Genomic DNA, 16,085 nt, shown 5'->3' with positions numbered 1-16,085 from the left:
ACAACTACTTATGAAGTACAGATTTCTCACTCGAATGTTCTCTGCCCAAATGAAAGTCCACTTAGGCTACTGTGATGTCTTCACTGTAACTAGGAAGGGTACTAATCTACATACATCAGTTCCTTTGTTTCAAAGGCACAGATTCCTAATTCTCATTTATCTGCTTTAAACATTTCATTAAATGATCCATTTTTTTTTACTTTATTTACTGCTTTATCTTAACATGCCCAGTAGAACACAGTGTATTTTAGAGAGGAGGGTCAGGCAGCCCATTAATTCCTTCCTGCACCTTTTGTAGTCAGTGGGAATATCAGTGTCATCACCAGGAAGCCAGGATCAAGCCTCAGGTTAAGAGATGTAACATAAGAAGTCCTGCAGTCAGGCTCAAACTTCAAGATAAGACACGTAAGGAAAACAGTAAGGACTGAGACAGCATGAGGCCTTATAGTATAGATCCATATGAAGCTTTCAAGAACAATAGTGACTGGAAGATGTGGTTACTCTAATTAATACATGGAAGAGGTCAATGCCATTTTTTCATCCATGATACTTTCTTTCACACAGTCAATAAATTTCAAATCTGATCACTTCAAAATATATTTGGAACACCTTTTTGATAGGAAATTTATGTTTCTTCAGATCTGGATCTTTCCACTGTCTAGACATTTTTGCTTCTGCAAAATATACACAATTTGTTAGTTATGGAAAACACATCCAAAAAAAAAGAAGAAAAAAAAAAAAAGGAGAAAGAATCTGGGGTTGTTTGTGGGCTTCTCTTTCACACTGTCTCAAGTGCCTCAATAAACTTTTTACCTGTTCATTGAAAAAACAAACAGAAACCAACTATGGAATAATTAGATTAAAAAAATAAGACAAAGAAAGATTGTGTCCAATGCCATTTTTAAGCACCTGCACACAGTACAAAGAACTGCTGGTAATAAAAAAATCCAAAATACTTACTTTGAAGTATTTAGCATCTTAATAAACACACGCTGAGCATTTGGCCAAGAATTTTTAAAACACATCATAAAGTTACAGCTTATTACTTTTAATTATAATATCCTGAAACTGAGCTTAAGAATCTTCTGATATAAATTTTGTTTTGCTTTATAGGGAGGAAAATAGAATTGTTGATAAAATAAGTTATGTCCAGTTCTAAAAGTATTTCTTCTTTTTTGTTCACTACATGCCATTTTTTTCCTTCGTACACTTCTTAACAGTTGAGCTTTAAGTGAAACTCTTAAAAACAACATTAGGATTCAAAATACAGTGGAAGATTTTATTTTCAGGGTCACAAGTACCATAGCGAGATTTCTCTCTTAAACAATGACACTTAGTATCTCTGTAGTTCTATGAATACTTTTGAAGTGTCATATTAAAACCAATCTCTTGGCCTTCAGGCAAAGAGAAGCAATTAGTCTTGGAGTTGTGAATAAATAAAAATCCATTTATATACCCGTCCTTGACACGTACCTTGCAAATCTTAGAAACTTCATCTAGTGGGAAAAGAAATGTTAAATCACGAACGCCAATTCTAAATCATAGTGCAATGTTGCTTCCTAAAACTGTTCAGTTTATATCAATCTTTTAAGTATTAATTCGTATGTATATATTCATACATATTGAAAGATGACAACAACAGAAAGGGATTCTCGAGCTGGAGTGAGAAGAAAGAAATGAGTGAGTGCCTATAGAGCTGTAACGTGTGCCTTGATTACCCTCAACATTAACAGAGGCAAGAAAAAACTCAGAGCTCTCAAGTACACCGTCCTTTTCTTAGATACCGTCAAAACAATCCCGCTCAAGTTACATACCATGCGCATGTCTTTTTCATTCCAAATGCTGTGTCTTTGCCTTTATCTACAAAAAAACAAACCAAGTCTTTATTAGCCATGCATCCCATTTGCATGCAGCACAATGAAATTATACCTGTCACAGATTTATCGGGTTGAGTCAGAAAAACAGTTCCTGCTTTTTGTTCAGTGCAATATTTTTAGATCTTCTGTTTCGCTTTTACTGTGTCTCAGTGCAGAACCATCCTATTTTTACGATGCCCTGAATGCGGTTCAAGAGTCTCCTATTTATTTTTCATTTAGCAGTTAGTAATTCACAGAGGAAGTAAAAATTATTATGCCAAGTCATCCTAAATAGTCCGCCTGCATCCCCAAAGAAAAGCTGAGTGAAACTTGGGCTGCACGACAGGTCACCAAGTCTCGGTGGAACCCGTACGCCCTACACGCACTTGTTGAGCAGAGTGCTGGGTAAAAGAGGCTACTTAGGCTACAGCCTTGCCCGGTGATCAGGTGAAGCCGCTGTCTGGGGACACGCTGGTGTTCGTTGGTTATTTTATAATAAAATCGACCCCTTAATGCCGCGCTCTCATAGGCGGAATCCCAGCCCGAAGGTCAGAGGTGCGATGGTGACCCCCGTGAAGGATCCCACCTGGGCTGATAGGATGGTCAAGGAAAACAAATTTTAGTCTGTTCTGGATGCAAATCTCTCTGCTGACCTAGTTCTCATTCTCCTTTTCATTTCAGAAGCTCAGCTAAAAATCCATAAATTAAGGAAATTAACTGATGGAGCCTCCGGCATCTTTGTAAGCTATTTAAATCTTTAAATTTACAACATCTTCTGCATATATCAAGTAATTGAACTAACTGCAGGGATGTAACTTTAATGAGAAAATTTCCCTCTTCTCCTGTAGTTTATACTCAAAAAAAAAAAAAAAAAAAAAAAAAAAAAGCTACCCTTAGGAGAAAAGTTTCTGTTTATTCCTGCTATTCCTGCCACGTAAAAAGAACTTTAAAAAAAAAACCAACAACAAAACACCTCCATTTTAGGGGGTCCTGCCTGTCTTCCTCCTTTGCCTCCTGGCGGGGCAGTCCCGGGCCCAGCAGCGCGGAGGGGACCGCGGAGCCAGACCCAACCTCCTCCCTCACCGCCGCCCTGACCTTTCCGGCGCCGCGTTGCATAACTCCCCACGCGGCCGCGCCAGGCACTAGTGGGCGCTGCAGCCCCGACAGCAGCCGACAGCCGGGACGCGCGGCGCCCCTCCGCGGGCGCGGGAGGCTGCGGGACATCCCCCGCACACGCACACGCACACACACACACACACACACACACACACACACACACACACACACATATATACACACACTCCCGCCAGCGGCGCGGAGGGCGGTCCAGCGCCAGAGCCGCACTACGAGGCTGCCCGACAGCTGCGGCGCGGAGCAGACCTGCCCCCTCCCACGGCCAAACTTATTCCGCGGGGACCAGCGCATGCCCCGCGGGGGGTCGCGAAAACGCGCAGGCATCGGCAGACCTGCATATTTGGCTGAAAGTTGAAGGAGATAAACGTGGTTTTTTTTGTTGTTTTTTTTTTCCTCCTTGGGCTCCTTGCTCTCCCTTCCCCCCCTCCCCTTCCGGCGCGCAGGCTGGGCGCCGAGCGCGCCCGCGGAGCCGCCCGCGGAGCCCCGCGCCATCGCGCCGCGCGCTCTAATTGAAATGGCGCTTTTGGCCGGGGGCGGGCTGCCAGGGCGCTCCGCAATAGCACAATGCATGTCGATAGACGTCATTTGGTTTTAATGGCCTACAGGAAATTTGGCGTTTACAATGCGAGACATTAGCAAAGGGTGAAAGGGAGGGGGAGGCAGGATGGATGGATGGATGGGAGTAATTGCAGCCCCCTGTTCCGCCTTCGAAACCCCCCGTCCGCACCCCGGCGGCGCTGGGTGCTGCGGGGGAAGGGGGTGGTAGTGTTGTCGGGGCTATTTTTTTTATTATTTATTTTTGAACTTGATCTAGTTTATCAACAAGTGCAGAGTGGGTGCTACCCTAATTGTAACAGAGGAGTCAAGAGATGTGAGAAACGTGCCCTGTGTTACTTATTTGGGAGCTGAAAATTTATGCCTAGTTGAAAATGCCTGGGGAAATATTACATCAGACCAAATGACAATGATTAAAATCAGCTTTTTTTCCCCCCTTCCCCCCCTCTCTTTTCCTCCTTCTTCTTTTCAGTAAGTCTGTTGAAGGACGTGACAGTGGCCTGTTCTTCCCCAACACCGAACCGTTATCCCCCGGCAGGGCCGGACCGGGCTCCGCGGGTCTCCGCGGGGCAGCGCGGGTCTCCCGCCCCAACCACGCCGCGGCGCGCGGAGGGGCTCTGCGGGCGGCGGCGCCGGGGGCGCGGGCTGGGGCGCCGGCCGCTTTCCCAGCCTTATTTCATTTTCAAGGGTTGTATTTTATTTTATTCGGGGGGTGGGGGGGGGGGGGAAGCAAATCTGGAGACCTTCACCAAAAGGAGGGAAAAATATCCAATTTTCATCGCAAAATTAGCTAGGGCGAGAGCAAAGGGCTGAGCTAATTGTAGCCTAATCCTCTGCCCTGCAGGCGTTTGCAAAGCCCTGAGCAAGAATTCGCTTTTTTTCCTCCTCTTCTCCCTTCCCTCTGTTATTTAGAGACGGGATTATTGCCTTTCTTCTCATAACAGCCTCGGCAGTTTCATTTAAAGGCTTTTTCCCCCCCCTTACACACACACACACACACACACACACAAAATAAATAGAAAAAGAAGCAGCAAAAAACAGAGGGGGAGAGAGAGAGAGAAGCTTTAAAAATAATAATAATCACAGCAGGATCTGGGGAGCAAAGATAGTAATAAAAGCAAAAAGCTGAGCCCATCCACACACAAGCCCAGCAGAGCCCGCAGCCAGAGAGGGGCTCGCAGATCTCTTCTGTGCTCAAGGTAAGGAAAAAGGGAAGCGGCGGCGGCTCCCGCGGCCGCCCGTGCCGGGGCCGGAGCGCGCAGTGCGCGCAATGCGCGCCGAGCTTTGCATCGCATCGCAGTGCATCGCGCTGCACCGCGCGGCACGCTCGCGCCTTCCCTCGCTCGCCCGCGCTTGGTGGTTTTTTTTTTTTTATTTTTTTTTTTTGGTGGTGTTTTTTTTTTTTTTTTTGGAAAGTGCCTCTTCAAACTAACTCGTCTCTTGGCTCCGGAGGAGAAGCGGTGGAGGGGTGGTTTGTTTTTTTTTTTTAAAGCTACAGGACCCGCGTGCAGCCGCCCTGCTGTGATAGCGCTGCGCGTGTGTGCGTGCGTGTGTGTGTATGTTTTGTTTTGCTCCGCTCCAGCATGGGCAGCGCCGGCGGAGCCCCGCGGCCCGGGGTGCCCGCGCTCCCGCTGCCTCCCCGGCCCCGGCTCTGAAGACGGCCAAGCCCCAGCGCGGCGGAGGCAGCGCGGTTCGCTCCGCGCTCTCGCATGGTACACGCGGAGCCGCGGCCGCGCCGCGGGGGTCGGGCGGGGGGGAGGGGGCGCGGCGCGGGGATGTGCGGGCCGGGGCGCGGGGGCTGGCGGCGGGGCGGCTCGGCACAAAGGGAAGGCGGGCGACAATGGGGAGCGCCGTGTATGGAAAACACGGGCGGGCTGTGAATGAAACTCTGGCGCCAGTGAGAGTGGAAGGCTTGGTTTAGGGTAGACTTCAAACCACTCTAGGCTATAGTTTGCATTTCTGTTCCTGCATGCGATGTGGCACACTTCTGCAAAATTAATACATTAGCCTGGCTAATGCTCACCACCATTGGCTGCACGGAAAATGTACAGGATCGGGGATTCGGGGCTGGCTTTTTTTTTTCCTTGCATGCATCTAAGACATCTCCTTTCTTGTTACATGGGAATAAGTAAAGGACGCCATGTTGTGCCTTTTTTTTTTTTTTTTTTTTTTTTTTTTTAAATTTTACCTTTGGGCATACAGTGTGTTTAAAAGAAAAAAGCAGAAGTTGAGTGACCGGGTGCGTTGCTTGCTGGTGATTTCCCTGACCATCAGTAGGGAAAGGCATTTGGGTGACGTGAAACTTGCACTAAATAGACTGGAGACTACCAGAGATAGGCGGGTTGCGGGGGGGTGGAGGGGGGGGGGCGAGGGGAGTGGGGGAAGGAGAAAGCCTTTCCTTTTTTGTTTCTTCTTTTTTTTTTTCTTTTTTTTTTCGGTAACCAGCGCTCCAGAGGGAGCTCCCCCCCTCCCCTGTAAAAGTTTTGGGCACGATCTCCCCTGTCACTCGGTCCAGCGTTCAGTGGAGCAGCATGGAGGAGGTGTGTGCAAATGTTTATGGACTTTTAATTTTGGAGCCATCGAACCCGTGGTTTGCAGTCCCCGCTCCCTGCTTTGTCTTTAGGCTCGGTTCAGGGCGTAAACAGTTGTCTCGGAGTGGCTCTGGGGGCAGACCGGAGCGGTCGCCGTCCCTGTTTATAGAGACAAAGGTAATTGCCAAGTCTGTAGCTGTGCCCCTCTGGCTGCGCTAAACGCAGGCTGGGGAAATGCAGACGTTGCCATCAAGTCACGGGAGAGCCGGGGCAACTTCTGCAGCCGGTTATTGCCCCAGAGTGCTGGGGACGGGGCGGTCGGGGGGCTGCTGTGGGTGATTTTCCCCCTAGGGCTCCTGTGGGTCTGCTGGCAAAGAAATCTCTGGGGAGGGAGAACAGCTTCCCCGAGAATCCAGTCCAGGGACTAGTCGGGGAGCAGCGGCTGCGGCTCCCGTTACCGCCTAGCCGGGGGTCCTGCGGAAGGGGGGGCGGGAGAGGGGGTCCTGCAGCCCGTCGGAACCCCTCGGCCGGGTCGCGGCCCCGACCTGCCCTCCCTCGCTCCGGCTCCCCGGGAGAGCCAGCTGCTTCATGGCAGGTCCTTAAACCTGCCGTTTTCATTTCATGTCTTAAATGTGCATGAAGGAATTAAACTGCACGAGTGAATAACAGCATTAGTTTCAATTAATTTTTATCCTGGCAACAATAAACTTTAGAAACAAAGCGCTTTTACATCCTTAATTAGTTTTGCTTCCCATCTGTAGTCTTTTAAGTGCCTGATCCTTGATTTAACTTGTCCCTCCTTTAGAGCCGCCTTCTTTTTCATTCTTTTCCCTTTTTTCTCTCGTTATCCCTTCTAGACTGCTGCTTGTTTCTTTTCCTGCAACCTTTCACCTCCCTTGTCCCTATCTGTCTGCTCTGCTCTTTGCAGTTTATTTCTACTGTATTTTCCCAACATCAACAGCAGTATTGGTTACCATGGCCCCGAGCTATGTGCAGAGGTGGGAAAGCTTCATCCGCCCAAAAGTTCTTACACTTTTGAAGTCTTTCTTTTAGTAGGATCTGAAATGTATCATCTAGAGTGTGTATTAAATGAACAGTATTCCTGAAGGCTTTAGAGCAAGAAAGGCAACACCCTGGAAAATTCTGCAGTCTTTCAGCATTCTCTGCCCTAGGGTTATAGCCCTGGGCACGGAGCTGAATGGAGCTCTTACAACTGCCTTCTGTTTACCTTTTATGGTTAAAATAACAGCTTAGCAAAGAAGCAACTTCATGGAGAAACGATTCAGTGAAATCATCTCAAGCTGTAGCAGCATAGCTAGTTTAATCACCCCTAGAGAGCTGAACAACTGTGAGCACAATGGGACACAAAATCATTTTGTGTGTAAATGAGCATGGCATTGTGATTATTTCACTTTGCATGGGCAAATAGTTTTTACAAGCAGTACTTAGGCAGTTAGCTTAGAAAGGCAGAAAAAGATAAGCTGGCTCTGAAAGATCTTAGTGTGTAATGTCTGAAAAACGAAATACTCAGATAATTTGGGAATCGGGCTCTATTGATTTTGCCTTCAGCAGGTTCCTGTGTTACTTACTAGAGCAGGGTTATTGCCTCTGCCACTAGTTGGGATGCTGTGTCCAGTTGTAAGCAACCAAAAAGCAAGGATTATTTTACATGGTTTAATAATTGAAGTTTGTTAGTGTTTCTGTGATATTTACCCTTAAGGTTTTAATTTTCACATCAGTATTAGAAAATATGAGCATAAAGACTTTCACTGGATAAATACATTCAGGATTTTGCTTTGTGCATAAAATAAGTACATTACTCAGTGTGATGAATTTTAGCCATGGAGAAGAGGAAAGAGTCATTAGAAATAGGGTTATGGTACCTTAAGTAATAGAAGGTATTTATTTTTTTTGAGCAGTAGGAGTGTTTCCAGTGCCGTTTGTGTAGTGCTTAACAATTATGCCCCTTGATAATTTGCTCATACAAAAATGATTGAATTCCACAACTTAAGTAAAAATGTAGGGTTCCTTTTTTTAATATGAATCCTCTCTAGCCAGGGGAAAAGCCTGTGTTTTAATTTCTCTTCTTCTCCCCTCCCCCAGAAAGCCAGTGGCACCCTCTATAAGTATGAAAAACCATAAAAGTTTGAGAACTATTATAGCTTTCCAGTGATTTTCTGTAATTAAGCGTTTTTTCAGCACATGCTCTAGCTGAGATGCCAAAAGCAGAGGATTGTTCAAAAGGTCCCTCCAGTGAATAGTATAAATTAAATATCTACTGTGTGAGTATGGCCTCACTGAGAATCTCAGACTCTTTACAGATCAAGGAATTTACTGGTATACTAACATTAAACAAAATCCTAAGATAGCAGCAGTGTTTAAATATGCACAAATAGATTCAGATCACTTGATCTTTAGCTATCTGTGCATATTTTAAAATTGAAGTCTGTATTTCAAGACAAATGGTTAAATGTAAGATGCTTTTACAGAGGACTTGAACTCCTTTGATTTCATTTGGAAATTGTAACAAGGGGTGCAGATGAGCCCTAATTAGGCACTTGGTTTGTGAAACTGCGTGAGATTTATTTCTAAGGCAGCTCTGTACCGTGCAAGGTCTGTACCTTTATCATTAGTGATAATAGTTGGGGTCTGAACAAAGACAGGGTTGACATTCAGCCTGGATCTCCTGACCCTTTCATTTAAGTAAAGGACTAGAGAGTGAGCATGAGTTTACAATGCTGTTTGGTAAGAAGAAAAAAAACAACCTTTGTCTGTGTTGGCAGACAGATGAGGCACCCACAGATTAGTAAACAAATAGCTAAAATACTGTAGGTACTTACATATTAAGTTGTTTTCAAAAGTTAGTTATTTTATATGACATGTTTACTGAAGATTGCCCACAACAGCCTCTTGTGGGAAACAAGAAAGTAACGTCTTGAGTCATGAAAGGATTCAATCACTTTCCTTGAAGGTGGTGCTGTACTAAAAATGTTAATGCCCAATTTCACATCGGCTGACACAGAAGTCTTAGGACAGAGTTGGTATTTGCTTCGTGTTCAGTGCAGATGTCCATCCAGCCTCTGAAGAGAAAAGGATGTGGATTCATAATGGGGTGATGTATTTCTGTCCTGTAGACACAGGAAATTCTTAGGAGCTAACCAAGATGAAATACAGTAAATAGAGATGTGATGACTTTGTGAAGCTATCTAGATGTATTAAGATTTTTCATTTCTTTACTATATATCTCAGAATATTTTTTTACAAAGAATATTGCTAATTATATGTTCATTGAGTGGCGTAGCCAGGCATCTTGTGCAAAATACTGCTGAGAGAAAGACGAGATCAGCTTTAGGTTTCTAAGAAACATTGTCAAAGTAATGTGGGAGAAAAGGGAATTCACTTTGCAATGCTGCATGTAAAGTGCTTGTCAGATGTATGAAAGAGCCTGAATGCTTGGTAGCATACTTGCAGAACAAAATACCAAGAAAATTAGATTACATTCAGAAATGTCTTCAACTATAATGTTTTGCATATGTTGCTTTACCCATGAGAGGGGGAATGGATGGTCATTTTCTTAAACTTCTATAAAAGGTTTTTTTTTTCCATTTGACATGTATGCCGTCTGTACTGATTTAACTGAAATCAGCTTTGAGACACATGTTTCATGCAGAATAAGATGTGCTTTTCTTACAGAAGAGAATTGAAGAATTTTATTATGCTATGGTTGTCCTGTTCATTTTTAAGACAGTTCAGTATTTTTTGCTTTGCACGTCAGCTGAAGACTTTCAGCTTAATTTAGAAATTTCACTAATCTTCAAATATTTTTAGGGCAGTAAATATTACGTGGAGCCAAATTTCTAATTTCATATGTCAGATTGTACAGTAATTTCTAACATGTCAAGAAAGCATGGGTCATTTTAAATACCTTCCTGTTTTTACTGCTTCCAGGTATTAATTGCTTTCAGTTTGAAAGCTTACTAGTTCTTTATGTATAAAATTAAAGCTGAACTGAAAATTATCCATTTATTTCACAATTATTGAAAATAAACCAGAAAACTGATCTTAGTTTGATGTGAAATTTACTACATGTATAAACTAAATGCCTTAGGTACTGAGGAAGTCACTAATTTAGAGGTGTCTCGTTACTGAGACAAACTTGCAAAAACCCCTGAATCCCAATTCACAAATTGGTTATTCGTTTGTCAGGGGATATTTCACATCTAACATATAAGCCCGCGACCTTTAATTAGAATTTTGCAGTTTGTTTTATGCCCCTTGAGGCTGACACCTTGAAAATTTTTTTTCTTGATTTCTTATTGCTAATAAGCATCTTTCTCTTCCCCTCTGGTACTTTGAAGAAAATGATGCAAATACACTTAATTACAGTGGTGGCAATAATTTGTTAGTTGAATATGTGATCAGGCAGATGCAAAAATGATCTGATTAGATCTGTGATCACACTGGAAAGAAAGGTAACACTGATACATTTAAGAGAAACTGTTCTTTTTTGCCTTCCCTTTGCAGGAGGGAAGAAGCATGTCCCGTCTGTCTCTAACACGGTCCCCGGTTTCTCCTCTGGCTGCTCAAGGAATTCCTCTCCCAGCTCAACTCACCAAGTCAAACGCGCCCGTGCACATCGATGTAGGAGGACACATGTACACCAGCAGTCTGGCTACCTTGACAAAGTACCCAGACTCCAGGTAAGACCTTGGCGTTTTCAGACTTGCTGCCCGTTTCTGATCACTGCATGGGAAGAGGCACGTACCTGTGAGGAATATTTCAATGAGAAATACAATTTATTATATATTCACTCGTTATGAATAATTCAGTTTCCGATTTATACAGTAACTTCACTGGGGTTCTACAGGAAAAGAAAAGCCTGTAAAATTTATGCATAATTTAGAGATTCTATTCATTTTCTCTTTCAACATCTGCACTTTGCCAATACATTTGAAGCACCTGTTGGTGTGCTGCCCTAGATTATTTCCAACTGTATCAGGCAACTTCTTTCCTGCAGATTTAGGGGAAAAAAAAAAAAGCTTATTTTCTTCCTGTAAGAAAACAGAACCACTCTGTTACATTGGGACTAATGGATGCTTCTGTCAGTTAGTCGAAACTCAAACCTCAGTAATGGTGGTGTGCCTCAGTGTCAGTGGCCATCTCCTTTGGGCAGTGGCTGACTGACCAGCTTTGTCTGCTTGCAGCTGCAGATCGGATTGAATCCTGAAAGGTAGCTGATTTGTGCTGGAGAGGTTGGTGATATGTCTGACATGATTTATTTAGATCTGGCCAGTATTATCACAGAGTGGACTATAGACATGTCAGATTATGAACAGATGTGGCATGAGAGTGTATTTGTGTATGTGACATAGAGTCTACGATTTGCCTGGCTCCCAGTCCCACGAGGTGCAGTGCACCGGGAAGGATGGGGCATCCTGGGCAGGATCAGGCTGTCACAGACAGTAGCATGGAAGACACAGCTATTTCACAGGCTAAAGCATATTTGTTTATATACCTGATTTTGGTTTACAGTGGTGATCACTAAAACAATTCAGCTTTCTGTCATTCAGACTGCAGAGAAGGGTAAGTGCCTCACGTAGCCAAGGGAAGGTGTGGATGTGCAGTGTCAGAGTGCCCTGCAGACTGGTTAAGGGAGGCACTAATGACACAAAAACAAGCCAGAGCCCAGGTCAGCAGGTTTTGTTGCCAGAGGTTTGCTGTGGTGCATGGATGGCCAGCATTTCCATAAAGGATAGATTTGTTTTTTTGATACAGCAACCAGTGTAAAAGCTCTAGTTTCATTTGAAGATTTTTCCTTTAAAAGAGACTAGGGATTTTTCCACAGATTTGGCAGGTTCCCAAGCAGTAAATGACATTTATGGAGGCACCTTGAAACGCCTCTGATGTCATAAAGCATATGGCTGTGATTTCATTCCAAGCAAAGCGAGCTGATGAAATTCTCTATGGAAAATAAACAATTATTAAAATACCTATATTTTACAACAGAACAATATTATTTTTTGGGCAATGTCTGTTTAATGATGTAAGTGTGGTAGTTCTTTAATCATAAAGAAGAAGGCTCTTCAGCGGGAAGAGACTTATAACAGAGAAGCAGATAAATGCTTCATAGTATGAAAAATACAGAGAAGACTCAGCAGTTGTAATGGAGTAGCACATCTGTTTGCACATTTTAAAATATCACTGCTGACACAATTTTCAAAATATGTCCCATATCAGGCTTACTTAGTAAAAACTGAAATTATGGGACCTTTGTGAGAATAGGTAAATTCACAGATTTTATTTAAAAAGAACAGAGTACTTATCTAAAGCCCTTGTTTTGTTTCTTCTGTTTGCTAAATATCAGAAGTGCCTCTTTTCAGGTTTTGTACATTGTTTAAACTAAAAGTACAAACCTGTGACTGATGAGAGTTCATGTGCTGCCTCACGTTTTGCTGTGTATTGTCTTACGTTTGTACTTCTGTGTTATCTCAGAGGGCTTGAATGCTTTTTCATCTGCTGAAGTTTCAGTTCTCACTGGAATAATAGCTTATAGGACAAGACCTGTGAATCAGAAAGATTGAATAGTAACCATGTATATTTTTACAGCAAAAGATAACCCTTCACCAGCATCTCGAGTAGGACATACTGCTAAGGGCATTGTGCAGCTGGATGGAGGGTACATCTTAATATTTTAATTTTTTTAGTTTTTAAAAATTTGGTTTCCTGCAGTGTTGCAGAGTAGATTTGGTAGGTGTACCCCCATTGGGTTTGGCTGCTCTCATTTCCCCTTAAGGCAAAGTACTTGCAGTTATTTTACTGGGGATGGTTGGAGCTACTGATGGTGCTTCACTCTCCTGGTGTGTATCTTCTGTAAGGCACAGACTGGTTTTGCAGAGGTTTGGCTGGGAGGGGAATCCTGGGTCTTTTGCAAAAGGAAGGAGATAGTTTTTCTGAGTGAGACATCTAGAACTAGTGCCAAAACACTGTTAGTTTATGCTCAGAGATAACAAGCATGGCCCCATATAGAGGCATGGCCATACTCATCTGCATGCGGAGGTTTCTGGACTATTTTGGGCAGCATATTAAACTCTTGGTTTAAGCATGAGCTTAAAAGCTTCTAACATAAGAAACCAAACATATTTGTGCATTGTATTTCAGCAGAAGATGTAAGCATATGCTGAACTGCTGTGTTAAATCATAGTTTCTGTCACATAAAATATAGTTTACACTTACTAAAATTGAAAGCTGTGGGAATAAACTTCCTGTTTATTTGTGTTAAGACCTCTATTCCTTTCTCTATGCCTCAAAATCCTAACTAGGCTGCGACTTGTGATATATACTGTTTGAAGACACATACAGATTGTGAGCATGTGTCAGGATATGCATACACAGATATATCACACACTAATGGAAATCAGAAAAAAAAAATCATCAAATTATGTTTATCCTTCCATAGTATTTTGAGGAGGCCCAGTCTTGTTAGGTCTGAACAAACTCATTCACAGTGACTTCAGTGGGAGTGAAGAGCTCTCAGCAGCTTGCCAGATCAGGCCCAGCAGGAGCAAGTATAGGTATGACCAGTTCCTGCCTATACCTGCTCTCCAGTCACCCCTCTGGTATGATATAAATTACACCTGACAGCAGGCAGCGTGATACATTTCTTATTGTAATTTGTTAGGATTGACTGTGCTCAGCCCTCTTTGCTGGCTCTGCTCGGCTGTTCCTAAGTTATGTGGTTGGCTTTAATTTGGGGAGAGAAAGGATCTGATTCTGAAAGTTTTACACGAGTGAATGACTGGTGATGTGGAGTTGGAGGCCAATCTTGCATTTCAGTGATCCCAGAATTGTTTCAGAGTAACTTTTTTTCAAAGTCTCTGATGTTGTTTATATTAGTGCAGCTGCTGTGAGAAGAGCATTTGTCCATTGATTAAATTTGCATAAGTAAAGGGTGCCCGATTAGGCATTAAAGGAGGTAGATGCCTTCTTTCCAGTACATTTTTAAGGGCTACATAAATTCTCTCCTCTAAAAAGGAGAAAACTTGTCACACACCTGGTGTGACAAAAGAGAGGAGGGCTAAACAGCCACTATCAAAGATGTTTTCTAAACCACTTGCACTCACCTTACACTCTACTATTACACACCTTTCCAGTTGGCTTTTTAAGTGAAGGATCAGAGGATAAAAGGGAAGGAAAATTAGAAATATAGAAAAGAAATTTTTGTTCAACAGCAGCGTAATGAGGGAGATCACAAAAATTATTTCAGAAATAATGTTATTCCCACTTCTTATAGCTACTTGAGGCTGCTTCCTGTGCATACCCAAAATTGCCATTCAAGTTAACAGGGTTTGAGGGTACAAGAAGGCTGACATTGTCCTACCTGGATCTGAGGCTCAATTTCAGTAGTTTTATTTTCAGCAAGTTCTCCCACAAAAACTACCAGCTCTAGTAGTTGTGAGTTACAGGTAGAAAGAAAAAAGAAAAACATATTGAAGATCTAGGGACTCCTACCATCAACATCTTATTTCTAACAGTTAACTGCTTAAGTAGACTGATTACTCATCTTTGAGAGCATTTTCTCTAGAAACTCTATTCATTATTTTACCTAGAGGACCTCTAAAGCAGCCCCTTCACACATTGATGCTTGAATATGGATTTATAGGACAGTTGTAAAGGCTGCCAAAGCTCTATCACATCTCTAAAAGTGAGTTGCAAACTGTATTTATCCAAGGGAATGAGACAATTCTTTCCTTTAAAAAACAAACCCACACCAAAAGGCCGAGCTCCTAATGTACAGTCAGAAACACCCAAAGACACTGCCAGATCCTCCAGTCTTACTGCTACTGAATTCAGTTGCAGATATCTCATATTTACATTACATTCTTGGTTAATTAATATTTTCTGTGTAACCTTCTATCAAAAATAAGTATCTTCTTTTGTTCAAAATGTATTTATACCAGCTTATTATATCCCTGGCATTAATCATGTGACAGAAGCCAGCAGGAATAATTTAACCAGAGAGCCCCCACCCTTGACAGTTCATAGACCGTGTTTCAGACCTCTCTGCTCCCAACCTTTCCTCTTCAAGAAACTGGAGCTTTTTGGCCCCACAGCCCAAGGCATGGTTAGCCAGTGCTTACATTGTGCATATCCTGATCTCAGCTTTTGGGGCACCTGGGCTTTACCACCACTTTCACTGGAGCACTGTCCTCCAAAGAAAACCATCACAGGCTTTAGCAACTGTTTAGCACTGTTTCAGAAACAGTGACCTTAGCTGTTACAAGGCATTAGTGGAATTTCCAGGGCATATCCCCTGCATCACTTTCATCAGAACCCACAGACTTTTTTTGTGATTTATAAGAGTCCCCTATAGCATCTATCTTCTGGGATGTTTCTTGACAAAACAAACTCTCATTCTTGTTATAGACCCTCCATCTGGCAAGCTCTCCTACCAAGCATGACCATATGATTCTAGCTACTTTGTAGGTACCTGTGGTTTTCAGTTTCCCTACCTCTTCCTCCAGCACCTCCATCTCTCTGGTTGCTGGAGCTCAGCACTGACACCTGAGATCATCTGCTTCTCCTCTCTTTCCTACAGCTGTACCAGGCTGGACTGAGTTCAGGGGAATGCTCTTCTCCAAGTTTAGGGACTCTCACTTGTCCCTGACAGAACATGATTGCTGACCCCATGTAGGGTCATACAGGGTCTGGCCAGCACACCTTCTGCCAAAAGCTACAAGACAGATTTTCTACATCATTATTTACACTAAGGGCTCTGTAATGGGCCCTACTCTGCACTTCTTGAGAGGGAGCAAGGAAATTCTTAAAGTTTGTTTATGATACACAGTTCTTCAGACTTAGCATACCTGAGAACATCTCGCATTCTTTGCTCACATAGGATCAATCCAGTGTCACTCTTACAATAACTTATTTGCTTTCCCATCAAATCTGTGCAAGTTATTGAGTGCCCTGTTTGTGGGGTGACACCAGGCTCTGACACTAGCAGGCTGTG

General features: G+C 43.2%; 1 protein-coding gene and 1 long non-coding RNA gene across 4 annotated transcripts in view; one reads left to right on the top strand and one right to left on the bottom strand.

Moving 5' to 3' along the window:
* The first annotated feature begins 4,300 nt into the window (after positions 1 to 4,300).
* KCTD15 (potassium channel tetramerization domain containing 15) overlaps positions 4,301 to 16,085 on the top strand; it is a 42,695-nt gene continuing 30,910 nt past the window's right edge. Inside the window, exons 1-3 of one of the 3 annotated variants that reach the window (XM_071756735.1) lie at positions 4,959 to 5,257; positions 5,991 to 6,085; positions 10,601 to 10,776. In XM_071756735.1, the coding sequence (XP_071612836.1) occupies positions 5,104 to 5,257; positions 5,991 to 6,085; positions 10,601 to 10,776 (425 nt within the window). In that variant the 5' untranslated portion in view covers positions 4,959 to 5,103. Of the gene's footprint in view, positions 4,745 to 4,958; positions 5,258 to 5,990; positions 6,086 to 10,600; positions 10,777 to 16,085 lie in introns of those variants that run through there. The other 2 variants (XM_071756737.1, XM_071756736.1) reach the window with 2 other exon arrangements.
* LOC139802012 (uncharacterized) lies at positions 6,748 to 15,139 on the bottom strand. The gene is made up of 3 exons (XR_011728456.1): positions 14,454 to 15,139; positions 10,690 to 10,841; positions 6,748 to 9,204 (listed from the first exon to the last, which is right to left on the bottom strand). It is a non-coding gene; the product is annotated as an uncharacterized lncRNA (long non-coding RNA).

This window comes from Heliangelus exortis, chromosome 13, assembly GCF_036169615.1.
Source record: "Heliangelus exortis chromosome 13, bHelExo1.hap1, whole genome shotgun sequence".
NCBI classification, from domain to species: Eukaryota; Metazoa; Chordata; class Aves; order Apodiformes; family Trochilidae; genus Heliangelus; species Heliangelus exortis.
The sequence above is the reverse complement of the archived record's forward strand: the minus strand, read 5'-3'. Positions and strand labels throughout refer to the sequence as shown.